The sequence below is a fragment of the Pavona decussata genome, unplaced genomic scaffold (genome assembly GCF_977016875.1).
Source record: "Pavona decussata unplaced genomic scaffold, jaPavDecu1.1 SCAFFOLD_23, whole genome shotgun sequence".
NCBI lineage: Eukaryota > Metazoa > Cnidaria > Anthozoa > Scleractinia > Agariciidae > Pavona > Pavona decussata.
Window position 1 is genome coordinate 580,609 of NW_028145446.1, and position 16,892 is coordinate 597,500.

The 16,892-nt window shown below is 40.2% G+C and overlaps 2 protein-coding genes and 1 long non-coding RNA gene across 3 annotated transcripts in view; 2 read left to right on the plus strand and 1 right to left on the minus strand.

Moving 5' to 3' along the window:
• The first annotated feature begins 827 nt into the window (after nt 1-827).
• Nucleotides 828-3,082, plus strand: LOC146485966 (uncharacterized). Its single transcript, XR_014861182.1, has 2 exons — nt 828-1,825; nt 1,858-3,082. It is a non-coding gene; the product is annotated as an uncharacterized LOC146485966 (long non-coding RNA).
• Nucleotides 3,083-9,485: 6,403 nt separating this feature from the next.
• Nucleotides 9,486-15,821, minus strand: LOC146485967 (uncharacterized). Its single transcript, XM_085102676.1, has 5 exons — nt 15,663-15,821; nt 14,437-14,505; nt 13,065-13,133; nt 11,157-11,261; nt 9,486-10,805 (listed from the first exon to the last, which is right to left on the minus strand). The coding sequence occupies exons 1-5, from the start codon at nt 15,718-15,720 to the stop codon at nt 9,799-9,801; spliced, it is 1,308 nt and encodes a 435-aa protein (XP_084958802.1). The 5' UTR covers nt 15,721-15,821; the 3' UTR covers nt 9,486-9,798.
• A 905-nt stretch (nt 15,822-16,726) lies between these two features.
• The window catches only part of LOC146485968 (putative lysosomal cobalamin transporter), an 18,681-nt gene continuing 18,515 nt past the window's right edge, over nt 16,727-16,892 (plus strand). Inside the window, exons 1-2 of the mRNA XM_085102684.1 lie at nt 16,727-16,772; nt 16,842-16,892. The exon at nt 16,842-16,892 is cut by the window's right edge and continues 10 nt beyond it. Of these exons, the coding sequence (XP_084958810.1) occupies nt 16,729-16,772; nt 16,842-16,892 (95 nt within the window). The 5' untranslated portion in view covers nt 16,727-16,728. The remainder of the gene's footprint in view (nt 16,773-16,841) is intronic.

Consider the following 16,892-nt stretch of genomic DNA (forward strand, 5'->3'; position numbering starts at 1 on the left):
TCCGCTTGCAGTGAGGATATTTTATTTTTTAACTCAGGGTGTTTCTCCCGGATCTTGCAGTTGTTGATACTCTCACAGGGTCTCTCTTTACATGTGGTTTTCGTGTGACCGGCTTGATGGCAACGATTGCAAATCCGACCACGAACGGCCGCTAAAGGCATAAATTCGTCTTGCTGAGCTTTGAGTTTCTGTAGTTCGCCAGAAGCACTGCTAATCTGTACTTCGAGGACCAGTAAATTGTCTTTCATTTCAGCTGCTTTTCTCTCCAGTGGGGCGTTTGCTGGGGATCCGACAGTGCGAGCGGCTGTTGTTGTCGCTAAAACAGGCGGGAGCGAATTCATCGCGGTTGGGAGCGTCGCCGGTAAGTGGCTGGGAAAAGCAGAATAAATGGAGTTCGCACTCGTACCACTGTTACTTTTGAACCTCTGCGAGAGTTCCACTGGTTTCAGCGGCAATCTCTTGTTTTCTGTGTCAACGATGGCCTTGATTTCACATTCCAGTATACGTTTCTCGGCCAGAAGCAATTTTTCTGGCGAAGGGAAGAACGCATCGATATCTCCGGTTTGAAGGTATTTCAGAGAGCTTAAAGTTTTGAATCCACGAATTTCAAATTCTTTGCTGCATCTCTCCAGGTGTAATCCGCCTGGTAGACTTTTAAGCCAGTTGTGTAACTCGCTCATCTTCACTTGATTACAGTCACACGCAGACTACAGACGATATGTTTGCAAGGAGGCGGTGTTTGTCAAATACTTTCGCGCCCTCTGATTGGTTAACTTGTAAAAAAAGTTTGTTGGGTGGCTACGGTAAGGCGCGTCGCACTGTAAAAAATAATAATTTATAATAATAATATCAAGTATAATCATAAAATTTAAATGAGTTTTTGCTTTCATTTTAAAGTGATTACATTTGTCCTTTTAAGCTCTAACAGTGATCAGCGTCAAATTTCTCCTTGTAATATCAATGCTTATTCAATTCCTGAGGTCATGAGAATTAAGGATATGATCACCCAAGGTGATTTTTCTTGATATAATAACTTCTCCCCAATACTTTTATAAGAAAAGAATGGGGACAAGATAGGAGAATATGTTCTTTGATATTAGGGGTTTAAGGGTTAACCTCTGAAACAGTGTCAAGACCTAAATGGCAAATGTAAGGCACAAAATACAATGCTTGTGTGGAAATCCAGTGACAAATAATTTTGATAAAATTTTATTTGCAAGTATTCATTATATTATTGGTCCACTTGATAAGGGATTTTTTTGTACAGTATGTGGTACATTTTCCTGCAATCATGAAGCCCTGTTTTAAAGAAAACTTAAACAGTGACTGAGATGTTAACACATGTTGCTGCTTGATCCTGTCATGTTGTTCAAATTGAAAACAGTTACCCAATCGGGTTCCAAAATTGATTTTGTAACGCTTTTGATTCCCACATGGAACCTTTGTAAAGTGATGGAGTTTGTTTTGCCACGTGACATGAAGTGGTGAGAATCATGTGATAAAACCTCATAGTTGGTCGCTGGTAGTTCATATCCGCTGAATGTTTCCAAGTTCTCACTGTAGTCTCTTTCAAGTTTGTCAAGTCAGTACTTTCAAAACAGTTTAGAAATAAATTGATACCAGTTTCCAAAGCAGCACTGTATTTCACGCTATGTTTGTCATACTGTATTTTCAAGATGGTAGTCACAGCCATGAAATCTCTACTCCATAATCTATTTCTCAGGTTAGGAAAGATCACTCTAAATTGTGAAAAGTTTTATTTAAACAAGGTGGGTTATATATGGTTGTAGTGGTAGTTTTATCAACTTATAGTTCGTCTCAAGCTGTCTGAGGTAACGGCTTCCAGTAACTGTATAGAAACAAAATGCTTTCTATTTATTATTGTATTATGAGGTGTATAAGCGGTGTCTAGGTGTCAGGGACGCCCAACGAGATACTTTAACAAAAATACTTCAAAAGTCATTTTCTGTTACCCAAGGAAGTTCTTGGGATGTTTTGGTTCGCTAACACAGTTCCATCTGTTTTGATTTTTAGCTCAATTTTTAAATCGAAGAAAATTTTTTGACTTTTCGAAAATACTACAGTCTTGGAAAGAATGAAAATAGAAATTCCCCCCCCCCCTCCCTCCCCCCAAATCAATGATGAATACACACGTAAAGCAAACCACGCTATTTTTCCATTATTGTATTTGGGGGGGGGGGGGGGGGGGGGCGGTTAATTTGTCCTTTGAATTGTCCAAGATTGTAGCTGGCTTTATTTCACATTTTGTTTTTTTGCCCTGTCGAAAACAAAATGAATTAATTTTCCATTTTCCCGTATTGGAAAAGTCTGAGGTGACATTTGACAAGAAAAATGCTAGTTTTTCAAAAAAACAAATCAATCCGAATTGCAGAATGAGCAAAATTTTTTTCTATTTAAACGGATTTTTACAGTTTACTGTCAAAATTCCCGCACGCTGATTGGCTCGTAGCTATTATCTATAAGAGTAAACGTAAAAATTAACTTCGTTAAATAAAGCCAATTCCGCTTGTACCTTTTCCTTGTTATTGTAAATAACAAATCGACGGCAGTTTTCTATGGTCTATAATTTAAAATGACGCCATAAAAAATAATGTTCAAAACTTGGTAGTGAAATCACTCACGTGCTGAAAAAGGTTCAAAACTTAGCAGTGAAACCACTCACTTGCGGCTCGTGGTTTTTGAACATTTTATTTCATCTGTAAGAGTATAGACCATAGAAAACTGCCGTCGATTTGTTAATTAGCATTTCTGCAAATTTTGGACATTCATAACCAAGTTAAAAAAAAACTAGCAATGATGATTAACATTTCCCGGACAGATATTCTACCGAAAAGAGCAGTTGGGTGCCCTGTTTAAGTTTGGTTCTACAAACAGTTTTCTGAAAGAAATACTGTGAAGGTTGTTTGAGTCTGTTAGCAAAGTTTCGTGTACGTATTAGAGCGATCAAAATGATTTGATTTGATACAATTACAAGAAATCTATATGCATATATCTGTACATAGTATATAAGGTATCATTATCTGTAAGAGGTTTATTAAAGTTGCCTGTAGCAAAAAAAGGAGTAGTTTGTGATAGTGTTTGTTACTCGCATTTATGTCGGCTTCGGGGAATCGTTTTTCTCCTTCAAAGATAGTGGGGCAGTATTCTGTTCATTTCGAAAAAGGTATTGGTTCCAAAATTAAATAAGACGAATACCGTCTGCTTCGTGTTTTCCTGTTCTAACTACTCTATCTTGTTTGTTCACTGTGTATACAGTCCTTTCAACTAACGTTGTCGGTTCAAAGCATGAAGCTAAAAGACAAGACCGAAAGTTTACGTGGGATTTTAAGAATAAAATCATCAAAATCAGTGATTCCTGGAGAAAACAATAGGTTGTAATTAGCAGTACAATGACCTGCACGTGCAGGGATGATTTTGATGAAATTATTCATAAAAAATAATCCCACAAAACATTGCGGTCTTGTCTTTTAGCTTGATTTTAATCCGATAACGTTAATTGAAATAGCTGTATGTCAAAAAGAAAAACGACCTGTCTCCATCCCAAAATGAAATTAGCGTCCCGGGCAGTAAATCGAGTGCTGACGGTAAAAGACTATTAAGAGCGGATGTCTGTAAATATCAACCAGAGGTGTGCAATAGCGAAAAATTCAAAATTCTCAAAAAAATTCACAACATAGCCCACGGTAAACTATTGCAAGAAATACATGTTTTACTTCGATCCGATAATTATTTTTGACGTGAGGCTATGATCTTGAATTCACCGCTCCTGAACCGGGTTTTCGGTGTCTGACACCACATGTTGCGAAGACCTTGTTTTAAAAATCAAACCAGTTTTGTTCCAAACAAAAAACATCCAGTCTGATAAAGTACATAATTATGAACATCATGAATGGTATCTTACTCATCTGAAGTGAAAATTAAATATTTAGGAGATTTTTCAATATTTACAATTTTTTGAGCGATTTCTCGTGATGCCAAATTGACAAATTTGCGAGGCTAAAATCATCAACTGGTACATGGCGTTGAGGATAAAGATTTACACCACGTGAAAGAGCATCATTTCTTCTTATAAAATCCGCTTTCAAAACTATGGGCAACACAAAAGGAGATTTTTGAGGCCGCGAATTACAAGTAGTACTTTAGTGAAATTTGAACTTTTCTGTCACGGCATTCCGATGCTAAAACTCAGATAAACACAACATGAAAACGTTTCAAACAACAATTGTTTGTTGGTACTTGCTATAGGTTATGGCCCACGTTCATAATATTACTTTCCATGGTTTTTAATCATTTCGGGCAGGCACAAAAGATTGTAGCAGTTTTATTAGACCCCGAGTTCAAAAGCGTATAAAGGTCACAAAGGTCAGTTTACATAGTCAACGTTTTGAATTCGGACCAGAATGTTTTGCATTGAATCTTACTTTAGAACAAATGAAACAATAGCTACAAGTGCTACGTAATTCATACCTTTTTAGCGAGCTTTCTGTACATTGTAGAAACCATCACATCAATCAGGAACGATGAACGATACATGCATCTTGCCGCGATTTAAAAATACGTTTAACGGCAGAGATTGCGTTACAGTTTGCGCAGACCATTTGCCCCCAGGGGGAGGGGGACTCCTATATCAAATCGTCATAGATTTTAAAAAAGTACCACTAAAAAGTACCAGAATTTGTTTTGTAGCCGTGGTCTGTATAATTTTCCCACTTAGTGGTACCAATTCTAAAATGAATACGCTTAGTGACAGTTGACTGATATTTATAATAACTTTCTCTTATATGTTTTCGCTCAATACCCTAAAACTGGCTAAAAGGTACCGCCATACCTTTGACAGGTACCAAACCACGAATTTTAACCCCCGAAAGCTACGATCACCCCCGTCAATTTTTATATAAAGGTTCACCCCCGGGTACCCTGCGAGCAGAGGCCCTTCGACTTATCTAGGAAGATCAAAGGGCCTCTGCTCGAATGGTACCCCCCGGGCGCGTGCCAAGGGTAATTTTTCACTGCCCCTTCGATACAAACTGTAACTGCGATTTACTTGTGAGCTGTATCTTCTGTCACTGAACTTTCTAAACGTGCAGTTAGCCCACGTTGGTATTCAGATCGCTTCAGTTTGTTTATTTTGCTCTGCAATCCAACTTTAATGCTCGATTCTGGTTTCACGGCGTTCAAACAAATTGAGCCGAAATGGTATTGTGTGAGTGTTGGAGGACAATGTGGACAAAGTGTTGGAAATCCAGCGAATACCCAATGTATTCCAATCAGAGATTGTACAACAGACATTCGAAACTATCTAAGGGCCACTGGGTTTGCTGACTGAACGCTGAAAACTGAGGCGGAGCTTCTCATAGGCAGAGCAGGTATCGAATTAATGTAACGCAAACCTCCTGACCTTAAATAAGAATTACCTTTAATAACGCTTGCAATTTGATTTTGAATTACTGGTTATTACATCCACACACATTTACGATTTTAAGTGATTTTTTTTTAAAAGTTATTTGGCCCTGTGCTTTGTCACTGTTACAGTTTCCTGACGTAAAGAATGGGGAGCTTAGTGGGGAGGCGGCGGGGTAAGAAAGGGGGTTGCGTCACCTCTGTCGTCCCTATTTTCCCCAATATTTCCTGCAGTACGACTCACACCTGCTACAGTCGACCACAGTACATTGTCAGTAGGAATAAGGGAGGAGCGTAGGGGGAGCAATTTTTGTTAGAAAGAGGGCCAGGGTTTCACAGCCTGGACGGCACAGCTACGCTATTATTTCTTTATGAAGTTTAATGCTCGGCCCCACTAGCACTTGTGCTATAAACACTGCCGAGGGTAACTAAAAGTTATTTATTTATTTTTTTATTTTTACGCTCCTTTGGCTGTAAAGCCAGTTCTACAAAGTGACAAAACTAACTGACTAAACTTCAGGGCAAAATTTCCCTTGATATCTTCGAAATCGATGACAGCCATCTAATCAGGTCTATTTGCTCAAGACATCGAGATGCTTATGGCATCTGACGGCGCTGCCTAAACCGATTCTGTGCCGGTCCCACCAAGTTGGGCAGCTAATCATTTCAAGCAAACGAAGGGAGATCGGGGCATCACATTTGTGTAATCTAGACTTATCCACAAGATGACCTCGATATTAGTGCCTGTCGGCTTTCGCAAGTACTGTAAGGCCCTGTTTATATGGAGAAAAGTTGTCCCGGGCAAGAGGGTCACCCTCCCAGCCGAGTCAACTTTAGCGAGCGTTTATATGAGAAAAAAGTTGACCCTTTTGCCCGAGCCAAGAGCTGACCGTCAAGAGATCATGAAAACATGCGAAAAAAAAAAAAAACCGCCTCGAAGTCTGCAAATCAAATCGGTTGTTTTTCTTAAGTTTACAAACGTTGGCTTTTTATACCCAAGAAATTCTGGTTCCTATGGTTTTTGAAACCAAGTTAAACAATTCTGAAGTTAAAACTTGCCGGGCAAAATCGGTTTGCAAAGGCTACACAAGTCGTGGTTGACTGAATCTAACCGCGTGACACTTCAAGTTCTTTTCGCGTTGAATTTCGCCTGTTGTTAAGTCCGTAATCACACAAAACTGAGATACAAGCGTGTGTTGTGGCATGACTTGATAACACTAAACGCCAAATGATTTATATACCTTTTCATATATTTTGACTTTGTCGGCGTTGAAGTCGGTGGCATTGAACTCGCACATTCCCAATGACAACAGAGCTCGCGCATGCTCTGATTGTCTCGCCTTGACGGGGTTGACCCGGCTAGGCGCGCCAAAGTGTTATATGGAGAAAAGTTGGCCCGGCTAGGAGGGTGACCCTACCATCGCAAAAGGGTGATCCGGCTAGGCGGGTCACCCTTCTAGCCGAGCCAACTTTTTGTTTCTCATGTAAACGGTTCGCCAAGTTTTGTAAGGAAATGTAGGAAAAGTTGGCTCGCCCAGGGTAGCTCGGGTAGGCGGGTGACCCTTCTACCCGGGACAACTTTTCTCCATATAAACGGGGCCTAAAAATTCAGAGCATAGCACCATATATTCAGGCAACATGATCTTGTTGGATCGTGTTCTTACTTTGACCCATTAAGGCCAAAAGAAACCATACTTTGTCTGCTCAAATTCCATTACTGATGGATGAACTATCTTTTATCGTATGAAAACTATCATACAACAGACAATTTGTGTGAACAATAAATTAAAAATTAGGTCTTATCCAGATGAACTAGACAGTCACATTGCTTTTAACTCATGGTAGCCTCGCGAAACGCCCCTCGGGGACGGGAGCGATGAGAGGCGGCTGTATTCGCAGGCTACGTTAGACTAAAATTTGAAAAACTTTATCTAAAATCAAAACAACTGCGCGAGTGTAGACGCAACCAGATAAAATTGTGGTAACCCAAAACCGTAATCTCACTTTGAACTTATTATATAATTAATTGCCTTTGGGGTCTAACTGGACGAAACATCGATTTCTATCCCGTGGACAAGGGCGTACGTAAGTGCAAGGTCAGCGGTCTACCGGTGAAATGTATGTAACACAACCTTTGTGACCAAATGTATAAAACGGCCAGTAAGGTGTTACGATGTTTCCTCTACTGATGTCCCATATTTCTTAAACATCCAGTGTGGCCGCTCAAAGGTATGAATTATATAGCACTCTTAGCTATTTGCTCCATTTTTTTCAAAGTAAGATTGAATGAAAGAAGTCCTGGTTTCATTTTATTCCATATTTACTAGTGTTGCGACCGGTTGACAACGTAAGCTTACCCGTGTACGGCTTTTGAACTCCGCTAAAATCTTTTGACACTGCCCCTTAAAGATAGAAAACCAAGGAAAATAGTCTTACAAGCATAGGTCATGCACAGGCAGTGCCCTGTAGCAAGAATTAATAAACCATTGTTGCTTGAAACGTTTTCATGTTGTGTTTATCTGAGTTTTAGCAACGGAATGCCGTGACAGAAAAGCTCAAATTTCACTAAAGTACTACTTGTAATTCGCGGCCTCAAAAATTTTCTTCTGTGTTGCCCATAGTTTTGAAAGCGGATTTTATAAGAAGAAATGATGCTCTTTCACGTGGTGTAAATCTTTATCCTCAACGCCATGTACCAGTTGATGATTTTAGCCTCGCAAATTTGTCAATTTGGCATCACGAGAAATCGCTTAAAAAATTGTAAATATTGAAAAATCTCCTAAATATTTAATTTTCACTTCAGATGAGTAAGATACCATTCATGATGTTCATAATTATGTACTTTATCAGACTGGATGTTTTTTGTTTGGAACAAAACTGGTTTGATTTTTAAAACAAGGTCTTCGCAACATGTGGTGTCAGACACCGAAAACCCGGTTCAGGAGCGGTGGATTCAAGATCATAGCCTCACATCAAAAATAATTATCGGATCGAAGTAAAACATGTATTTCTTGCAATAGTTTACCGTGGGCTATGTTGTGAATTTTTTTGAGAATTTTGAATTTTTCGCTATTGCACACCTCTGGTTGATATTTACAGACATCCGCTCTTAAACGCGAGGCCGTTCCAAGGGAAATAGTGGATTCGCTGCTAAGCGCGGGAAAAACCGAAAACGGAACTAAGCGCGGGAAAACACAATCGGAGCTAAGCGAGGGTAGACGCGGGAGAAGCGCAATCGGTTCCAGTTTCCACACGGGAGAAAGTCATTAGTGCAACCTTTTTCTTGTGGGCTCGCTCCGGATTAGTTCAAAAAGTATGTTTGCTTTCATTGCCTACTCTGGCATTTCAATCTCTGCCGTCTCGGAAAGAGATTTCTGTTCTGATATAGTTTCCAAACACCCCATAATCTTTCAACGCTGTTTGACGGCTTTAAAGGCAAAATCGCCGTACCACAATATAGCAGTTCTGTGCTAAACAAGTTAAGTTGTACGGCGTGGAATTAATTAGTTTCCGCTGCTCGTGAGATGGGATCTCTCTCCTCTTTAGAGGCCTGTTTCACGCTCGAGCGGAGACAAAAAAGGGACACGATCTCTTCCACTCGGCCCCCGCGCTCCCTTTTACTCAATTTCCATTTTTCTTTCCATTTCCTTTTCCCTCCTTTTTTGTAAAGGAGCATCTGCGGACGAGAGAGAGATGGGATCAGTCACGTGTTCACTTACCAGAAGTTAAAAACAAAAAGACAAATTTTAAACCATCAGCCCAAAAGGCCTGCGCGCACCGGAAGTAGGCGCTGCTCGCAGGGTAAAATATTGGTCGTGGTCGCTCACAAGAGATAGTCGCCTACAAGGTTCAACTGATAGTTACTTGACAAGGAAAATTTATGTATTTCGGAAAAGTGGTCGTTTACGAGAGGTGGTCGCACTGGGAGGCTCGACTGTGTTTGTGAACTGCAGATAAAAAATCTCATTTCTTTCATTCATAATCTCTTGTGCAGTATCGATTGTCGCTTTTACAAAAAAATAAAGTTTTGCTGTGTATCCCGTCAAATCACACCACACTTTTCGAAGAAATTGTGGTTTTATTCTTTTTTGTTCCTTTTGTATCAATTTTAAATTATCGAACTGTTAAGTGTACAAATCAGCGCTTTCTAAACCTACACTCGGCCATTTCGTAAATTCAAAGGGCTAATTTGTGTCGTTTCTGCATCACACATAATTTAACGGTTTCTTCTAGGACTGGAATCTATAAACATGGCAAATGATTTGATTAGCTGGCCTTTTCAGTCTACTTTAAGAAATCGTGCTGTTTCTTCAAACTATCTATCGTCATCGTTCTAACGTTTGAGATGGTAAGTTTATGAAATTAAGAACTGTATTGTTAGTGCTTCCTTGGGTTTTCAATCTTATGCTTTGCAGCAGCCTGGGTGACCTCTCCTGCCGGATTGATATCTTGAGGGATGAGAGACTGGGAAGCAGTCCCCACTACGTTCTTCTGGATTTGACCTTGACCGTGACCTGTTGTGGCCTCCGCAGTCTTCCCACCTGCCACTAGACTACTGACTAAAGAGGCGATCGCCTTGGGAGGTAAGGAGGCTGCAGCTTGGGCGACAGAGGCTGCCAGCTTTGCAGGGGTGCCTTTCGCCTCCTGCTGCTGCTGCTTTTGAGGCTGAGATTGTTGCTGTTTTTGGGTAGCCATGTCACTGGCTGCTGGGGTGCTGTTCTCTGTTTTCTGAAGCCTCTGTTGAGCGTCTTTCTCTACAGGCTTTGCACTATCCTCTGACTTGTTTGCCCCAATATCTCCTCCGCTGTCAGCAGGCTTCTCTTCACCAGAGTTTCCTGGGTTATTTGCACTACCAGGTTTGTCTTCAAAGCTTTCTTCTTTAGGCCTGCTCTGCAATGGTTTTCCTTTCGCTTCCTTCACTTCATCATTAAACATTGCCCCACCGGGCTTCCCCTGTGGGAATCTCTGACCCCCTGGATATTCCATACCTCCCTCACTCCCCATGTTCTGGGCACCCATGCCTGGAGAATCGTTAAGCTTGTCGTACATCGGAGGCATGTCCGTGTTTTCCCCGTTCATGTTGTTCATCTCTACAGCGTGGAAATGACTGTAGTCGGAATCGTGTATAGAGTATTCAGGCCACGAGTTTGCGTCGAAGAGGTACGCGTTAGGATCGTAACCACCCTGTTGTGTCCCCTGTTGTTCATTTGAAGCCCTTGAGTGGTCAGCGGGTTCGTCTTCCTGAGCATGCGCATTAACGTTGATTTTGGCTTTGATTGCTGTGTTAGCTCCTGCGACTGCAGGAGGCATTCCATTGGGTAAAGCCGCCATATTGGAGATTTTCAGCGCCGAGTCATCATCAATCCCGTTGTCTGCCAGAAGCGCTGAAAAAACAAAAGATAGAAAGTTACGCCATTTATTATTACATTTATTTTACCACCAGCAAGTGCTGGGATACTATATTGTTGCGTATGAGTTCAACGGACAAAGATCCCAGCCGAAATCAATCATTGAATTTATCTTTATGGAGGAATTCCAGAAAAACGGAATACCGAGAGTGTGGCGGGTAAAAAAATACTTTGAATGGACAAAATTGCACGATGTCTCGCTCTCGCTCCCTTCTCAATTCCCGTTTCAAAGACAGAACGGTCACATTCGATATTGCGTTTGTTATGATTTGACAGGCCGGATGTGAATACATCTGGTTTTAGAGATATCCTAGATTAAATTATTACCAGTCTCGGCTGCCATTTCGTTGTTGATGTAGTGCTTGTTATAGTTCTGAAGATTGTTTAGTACCTCTGCGTCAGAGGGCTGTAAACCCTCCGGATTTTGCATTGCTGTGGATGAAAAAATCAAGGCAATCACACCTGACCAATCGTCTTAACGGCGATTTTAAGAGCAATTTCAAATTGCTTCTACAACCACTGAGGAACTTCGCTGCGATTTCATGCTGAACGGCCACCTTGGGGACAAATGAAAGTGGCCGTTGTAGAGAGGTGGCCGTTATGGGGAGGTAGGGGTGTAATATGACACCTTTTTTTTCTGGAAGTACAACATGTTTATTGTGCCAAGTTCATGCTTACTGTTAAATAATATAAAAAGATAAAATACACAATAAAACGTAAATAAAGTCTTGAATCAAAATCTTAACAAGGCGAAACGAGCAAGGTTCGCAACATTCACTATGTTATTGTAGACAATTTATCCTTACTGCAGCATATAAATGGAACACAATCAAAATACGTATATCATTAAATGGATACAGAAACGTAATGTTCCGAAGACAAATGTCGATTACTGCATCAGTTTATAAAAAAGGTTTTTACAAAAAAGTACTGTACTGGCCGTTGTCGAGAGGTTATTTTGGCAGTTGGGAACACAATTTAGTGGCCGTTGCCGTTGTAGAGGGTGGCCATTATAGAGAGGTTTAAACAAGAGCTAATGTATGGACTGTCCGCCGGGACAAAAAAAGTGGCCGTTATAGAGAGGTGGCCGTTGTGGAGAGATGGCCGTTAGTAGAGGTACGACTGTAGTTTTATGCTCCTATCGTATGCGCCGTTCGAATTCCACGTACGTCTGCGCAACAAATCAAAATAGGTGGTTTTCACCTCACACATCGTCACGCAAGGGAAAAAATAAAATCCTCAACCATTCAATAGATTAAGTCAAGAAATTGATATGTTGTAGAAGAGTGATACATAAACAACGTGTGAAAGCCACAGGGCTGTGCGATATCTCCTAATCAAGTTATTCGAGAAAATGTACCACGGAAAATTACAGAGTTTAGTATGGGACGCCATGTTGGTGCCCCGTCTGATGGGCACCAACATGGCGGCCGGAAACCAGTTAAAACATCTGGAGTTTACCTTGGCTATTTCAAAGCCTTTCTTCTCTCTGCTGAACTTTCACACATTGACATTAACGCTTCTATTACATGTTAGCTTATCAGACTTAAAAAAAAAACACGAGACGGATCGATGTTTTCATGTACGTGACATGTTTAGAGCAGCAATCCTTCTGTCACGCACGGCGCAAAAATCTAAAATTCAAACTGCTCTATTTTCAAAACAAAGAATGCTATCCCGCTGAAAACAAGCAAGCCGATGGAAATTTAGATTTTCTTATATGTGATGAAGATAAAAATCCAAAATTGTGTTTAGTTATGAATTTCAGTTTTTTATGACGTCATGTGAAAACCAAGAATAGCACCCAAATTGCATTCAAAAAACATGAACAAACCGCAACTAAAAACGCCAATACATTTCACAGGCGATTTGAAATTGCCTTTAACATCGCCTACAATTTTTTTTCTAAAAAATCTGTTCTAAAAATCGCCTGTATAAACAGCCCTTTACAGCTGGTAAACGGTGTGACCGCTTTTTATTCATTTACACTTTGGTGGCCATCCCCAGACTCCCCAGTCTAAATCAGCATTGGAAGATAACCTTCCAGCAAGTTTACCTATGGTCTGGAGTTGGGTATGCTCGATTTCGAACCCACATTGCGGACTAGCCTTTAATTTCTCCGTTGGGAGGAAGATTGCAAACCGCTGGAAATCGCGTTCACGTGTTGGAGTTCTCTGATTATATAGTTAATGTCCAACACGTTAGCTTGGTTTGTCATAGTGTTCTTATCATTACCCGCCATTTGTTCTTGTGTGGCTTGAACTTCAGTCTTCTTCTGCCCATGCTCGGTTTTTGGTCGAGAAGCTAAAGCACAAAAAACAGAGAGATTAAATTTAGCACCACTTAATAACCACTTAATAACTATCAATTGAACAGGCCGGATCCAGGAGGTGGGAGGGGGATTAAAATCTCCATTTGAAAAACTAACGTGATAGAAACCGGCCTTTTTCACAATCTACTATTTCAATTATTTCTGGTTGCACACGCGCCCGACCACCAACATAGATGCACACCGTCTGACAGCCCTTTCCTTATCTTTAAAGTAAAATTCTGGTTTTCTCCTGCGTAGAATCGTCACAAGGATTGCAATCATACAATTAATAATGGTAATTGAACTGAGTGGAGTGCAATTTGGTCTGAAATCATACGCGTGATTTCAAAATCGAACGAGCGCGCAGCGCGAGTTTGATTTCAAATCACAAGTATGATTTCAGACCAAAATTGCACGACACAAAGTTCCATTACCACTTTATTACGCCTATTTTGAAATCACAGAGTATCATTGTCAATATTAATATTCTATTTTTGTTACTTCATTTCCATTTTGAGGGCTAAAGAAAGGATGCGATTTAGAGCAAAAATGGTGTAATTTGGGAATAAATCGCACTGTTGAGAACCAATCAGATTGCAGGGATCACCAGTGATTTCAAAATGGATATAATAAGGAGTTAGAACTACCTTGTACAATATATTTATCAAAAACTGAACATGATTGGATAATGCAATTCCAGAGATTTGATTGGCTTAGCTGCCATGGGATATCACCTATTATACCATGCCCAAGAAATTGTGGCCCTTAAATCGTCTACTAACACCACCGGGATGTTGCAGTTTTCAGTAATCTGATTCGTTCCTTACTCGGGGCATATGACGTAATACATCAGCACCACCACGGTATTTGGTAAGCCCGCGTTTTCAAAACAAATAGGAAAATGGCAGCTCTGCTAACTTTCTTGCCCTCACTTTCTGTTTGGTTATTGGCATTTTAGCCCGTGGTTGAGCGTACTGTAAAACAACTATTCCACTACTCCACTTTGTCCTACAAGTGTTTGAGTTGGTTTCAAGTTCATATGAAAGAGAATCGCTATTGCGAAAAACTGTTAAATAAGTCAAGTGACTTAAGCTCAATGTATTTTTGTTGTTGTTTCAGTTAATGTTATTTCTAACGAACCCACCAGACGATTTAATTAACGGATAATGCCGACAATGGTTTGAATCAAACGAAAAGGAGATAGTGAAAAAATTAAGCACAACATGACAGATTTTCATCTGAGAAGTTAAAATAGTAAACAATATTAATCTACAAAGAATGTTGAAGGTCACCGACCTTTATGGAATCGTCCAACGTGTGATAGTTTCTTGAATAACTTTGTTTTCGCCTTCTTGGGTTGTGTGCCTTTAAAATATCAATAAATATGTACTTATTCAGTTAAAACGGTTTACGAGATTGTTTAGTACGTATTTCGAGTGCCTTTTTAAGGACGGTGCCTACTATTGTTACTGCGCATACGTTCTGCGCATCGCGAGATACTCGGGTTTCCTATGGGTGGTGCCTACTAATACAGGAATATTTTTGCGCGGTTTAAAACTATACGGATAAAGCAGAACTTACCAAATGCTTTTGGTATCTCAAAAGAAAATTGGGGGTAACCATGCATTTTTCAGAGATAATTAAGCTTCAATTTAGGAAAAAATCCCATACATTGCTTTATATTTTGGCGTTTTTTAGAGATATTATTGCTCAATTATCTCTGAAAAATGCGTGGTTACCCCCAATTTTCTTTTTGGATTCCAATAGGTCTTGCTAAGATCTGCTTTTCTCGCAAAGTCATAAACCACACAAAAATACTTCGGTTTTAGTAGGCACCGTCCTTAATTGAGTTTCATTTCAACCCCTTAAGCTCTCAAAGTAGTGCTATGATGCGAGCAGAGTGACAAACGTATCCAAATGTGAGAGCCTTCTTGAAAAGCCTTTAAACTACGTCCAAAGCAATGTGATGTTCAACTAATATAATTACAAATGAACTATAAATGTAAAAATTTGTCAGTCTAAATGTATCTTAGCCTGCATATGGTCACAAATGGGATTTCTGATTGGCCATTGATCCGCCGACTAGTTTGTGGTAATAATGATCTGAAAAGTTTCAAGCTTGCTATAAAGACTTCAAAACCAGGTTAGAATCGTACCCACATCAAATGCACATCAAACGTCCTGTCGTATTCAATGTCTGATCACCAGGTCACCACAAAATGTAATGTTTCGATGACTTTTCTAAGTCCAACCATAAAACCTCCATTTGAATTAATATTAAAGATTTTCCGTGTGTCACATATAATCGCCAATATCTTGAAGTCGACACGAGAAATGTTTCCAGTGTTTAGCCAACAATGTGCGATGCCCATGATTCAAAACAAAAACACCCATAAACTTGTGGCGGGATTGCAGACTACCAGCCAATATCAGTCAAGTTATCCTCCCTCATTCCACTGACAAGGCAAGAGACCAAGAACATACTTGGAGGTATTCACGAGCCCTGACTAGCAAATACTTACATTGACAAAGCGCCCCTGCTATGAACACAAACAAAGCAAATTTCCAGCCAGGTCGCATCTTTCTTTTTTGTTTTCAAAAAAAAGAAAGAAAATAGAAAAAAGGTTTCGAGGCACGGACAGCGGGAAATTACTAATTTATGCTCAAACAAACAGTAGTGATATAATGAGAACACAACAGGCACCTGAACAGGTTATAAATGCATCAATAGTCTCTAACTTCACGCTTGGTTTAATGGTTTCTTTTTGTTTGAAAGCTCACTGACACAATCATAACAATTTGTGTAGCCACCAGCTCAGGTTGTCTATTGACCTTTATTGGGTTAAACGTCTTTGCACTCTAGATCTGCAACTGTATACGCCCTGCATGGATTGCTGGGACGCGCAAATTAAATGAGGCCCCTGGACTGCTTCTCAGAACTGCGATATTTTCTATTTTTTTTTTACACACATTTCTCTTTTAAAATCAGTAGTGTAGACACAATTATGTCCTCTTTGATCTTTTTTACAACTTAAAAGCAGCTGTGTGGAACTTATTTTTACTCAGTACAATGCACAATGCTCCTCTTGGAGCATAGACCACCAATAATTTCACTCCAACGCTCCTGTGCTAGCTTCTCAAAATGAGTCCAGATAAACCCACAGTTCCTTATATCCTTCTCTAGATTACGCGGCCATGTGTTGCGAGGTCTTCCTCTCTTCCACTACAGGGCTTGACTAGTGTAACTTGTACACTGCCATTTTTAACATGTAAGTTACATTTCATTTTTACATACCCCTTGAGCGCGATGCTTTTGTATTTATGCTGAGTAAAAGATTCTCTCCTTAAATAACGTTTGTCCGCTACCTCTTATTAAAAACTATCATAACGAGCCATTGTTCCCTCCTCTACACAAAATTTAGTCACCCGCGATCGCCCGCGATCGAGACCCGACTGCAGTGAGGCTAGCCTGCGAACGCAGACGTATTTCCGGCCGTCGCTTCACGGCCGGAAATACGTCTGCGTTCGCAGGCTACAGTGAGGCACTGGGGTCGAAATTGGTGACCATTTACCCATAATGCAACACGAATGTGGGGAAGGTTTTGTTTTTGTGCAAAAACGTCGTTTGAAAGGTTAGTTTTTATGTTGTCTTTTTGTGCAAATTAAGAAACCTGGAACTAAACTAAAGTTTTCCTACAAAGGATGTTTATCCCTCATGAAGTACTGGCGTATGGCTGGATACCATTCACAGT

Bases quoted from the DNA above. Each gene is read 5' to 3' on its own strand.
- LOC146485967 (XM_085102676.1), bottom strand. From the start codon at position 15,720: ATGCGACCTGGCTGGAAATTTGCTTTGTTTGTGTTCATAGCAGGGGCG. The intron at 14,506-15,662 runs GTAAGTATTTGC...GATATTTTAAAG, and splicing joins AGCAGGGGCGCTTTGTCAAT to GCACACAACCCAAGAAGGCG. The intron at 10,806-11,156 runs GTAATAATTTAA...TTGTTTTTTCAG, and splicing joins CGAAATGGCAGCCGAGACTG to CGCTTCTGGCAGACAACGGG.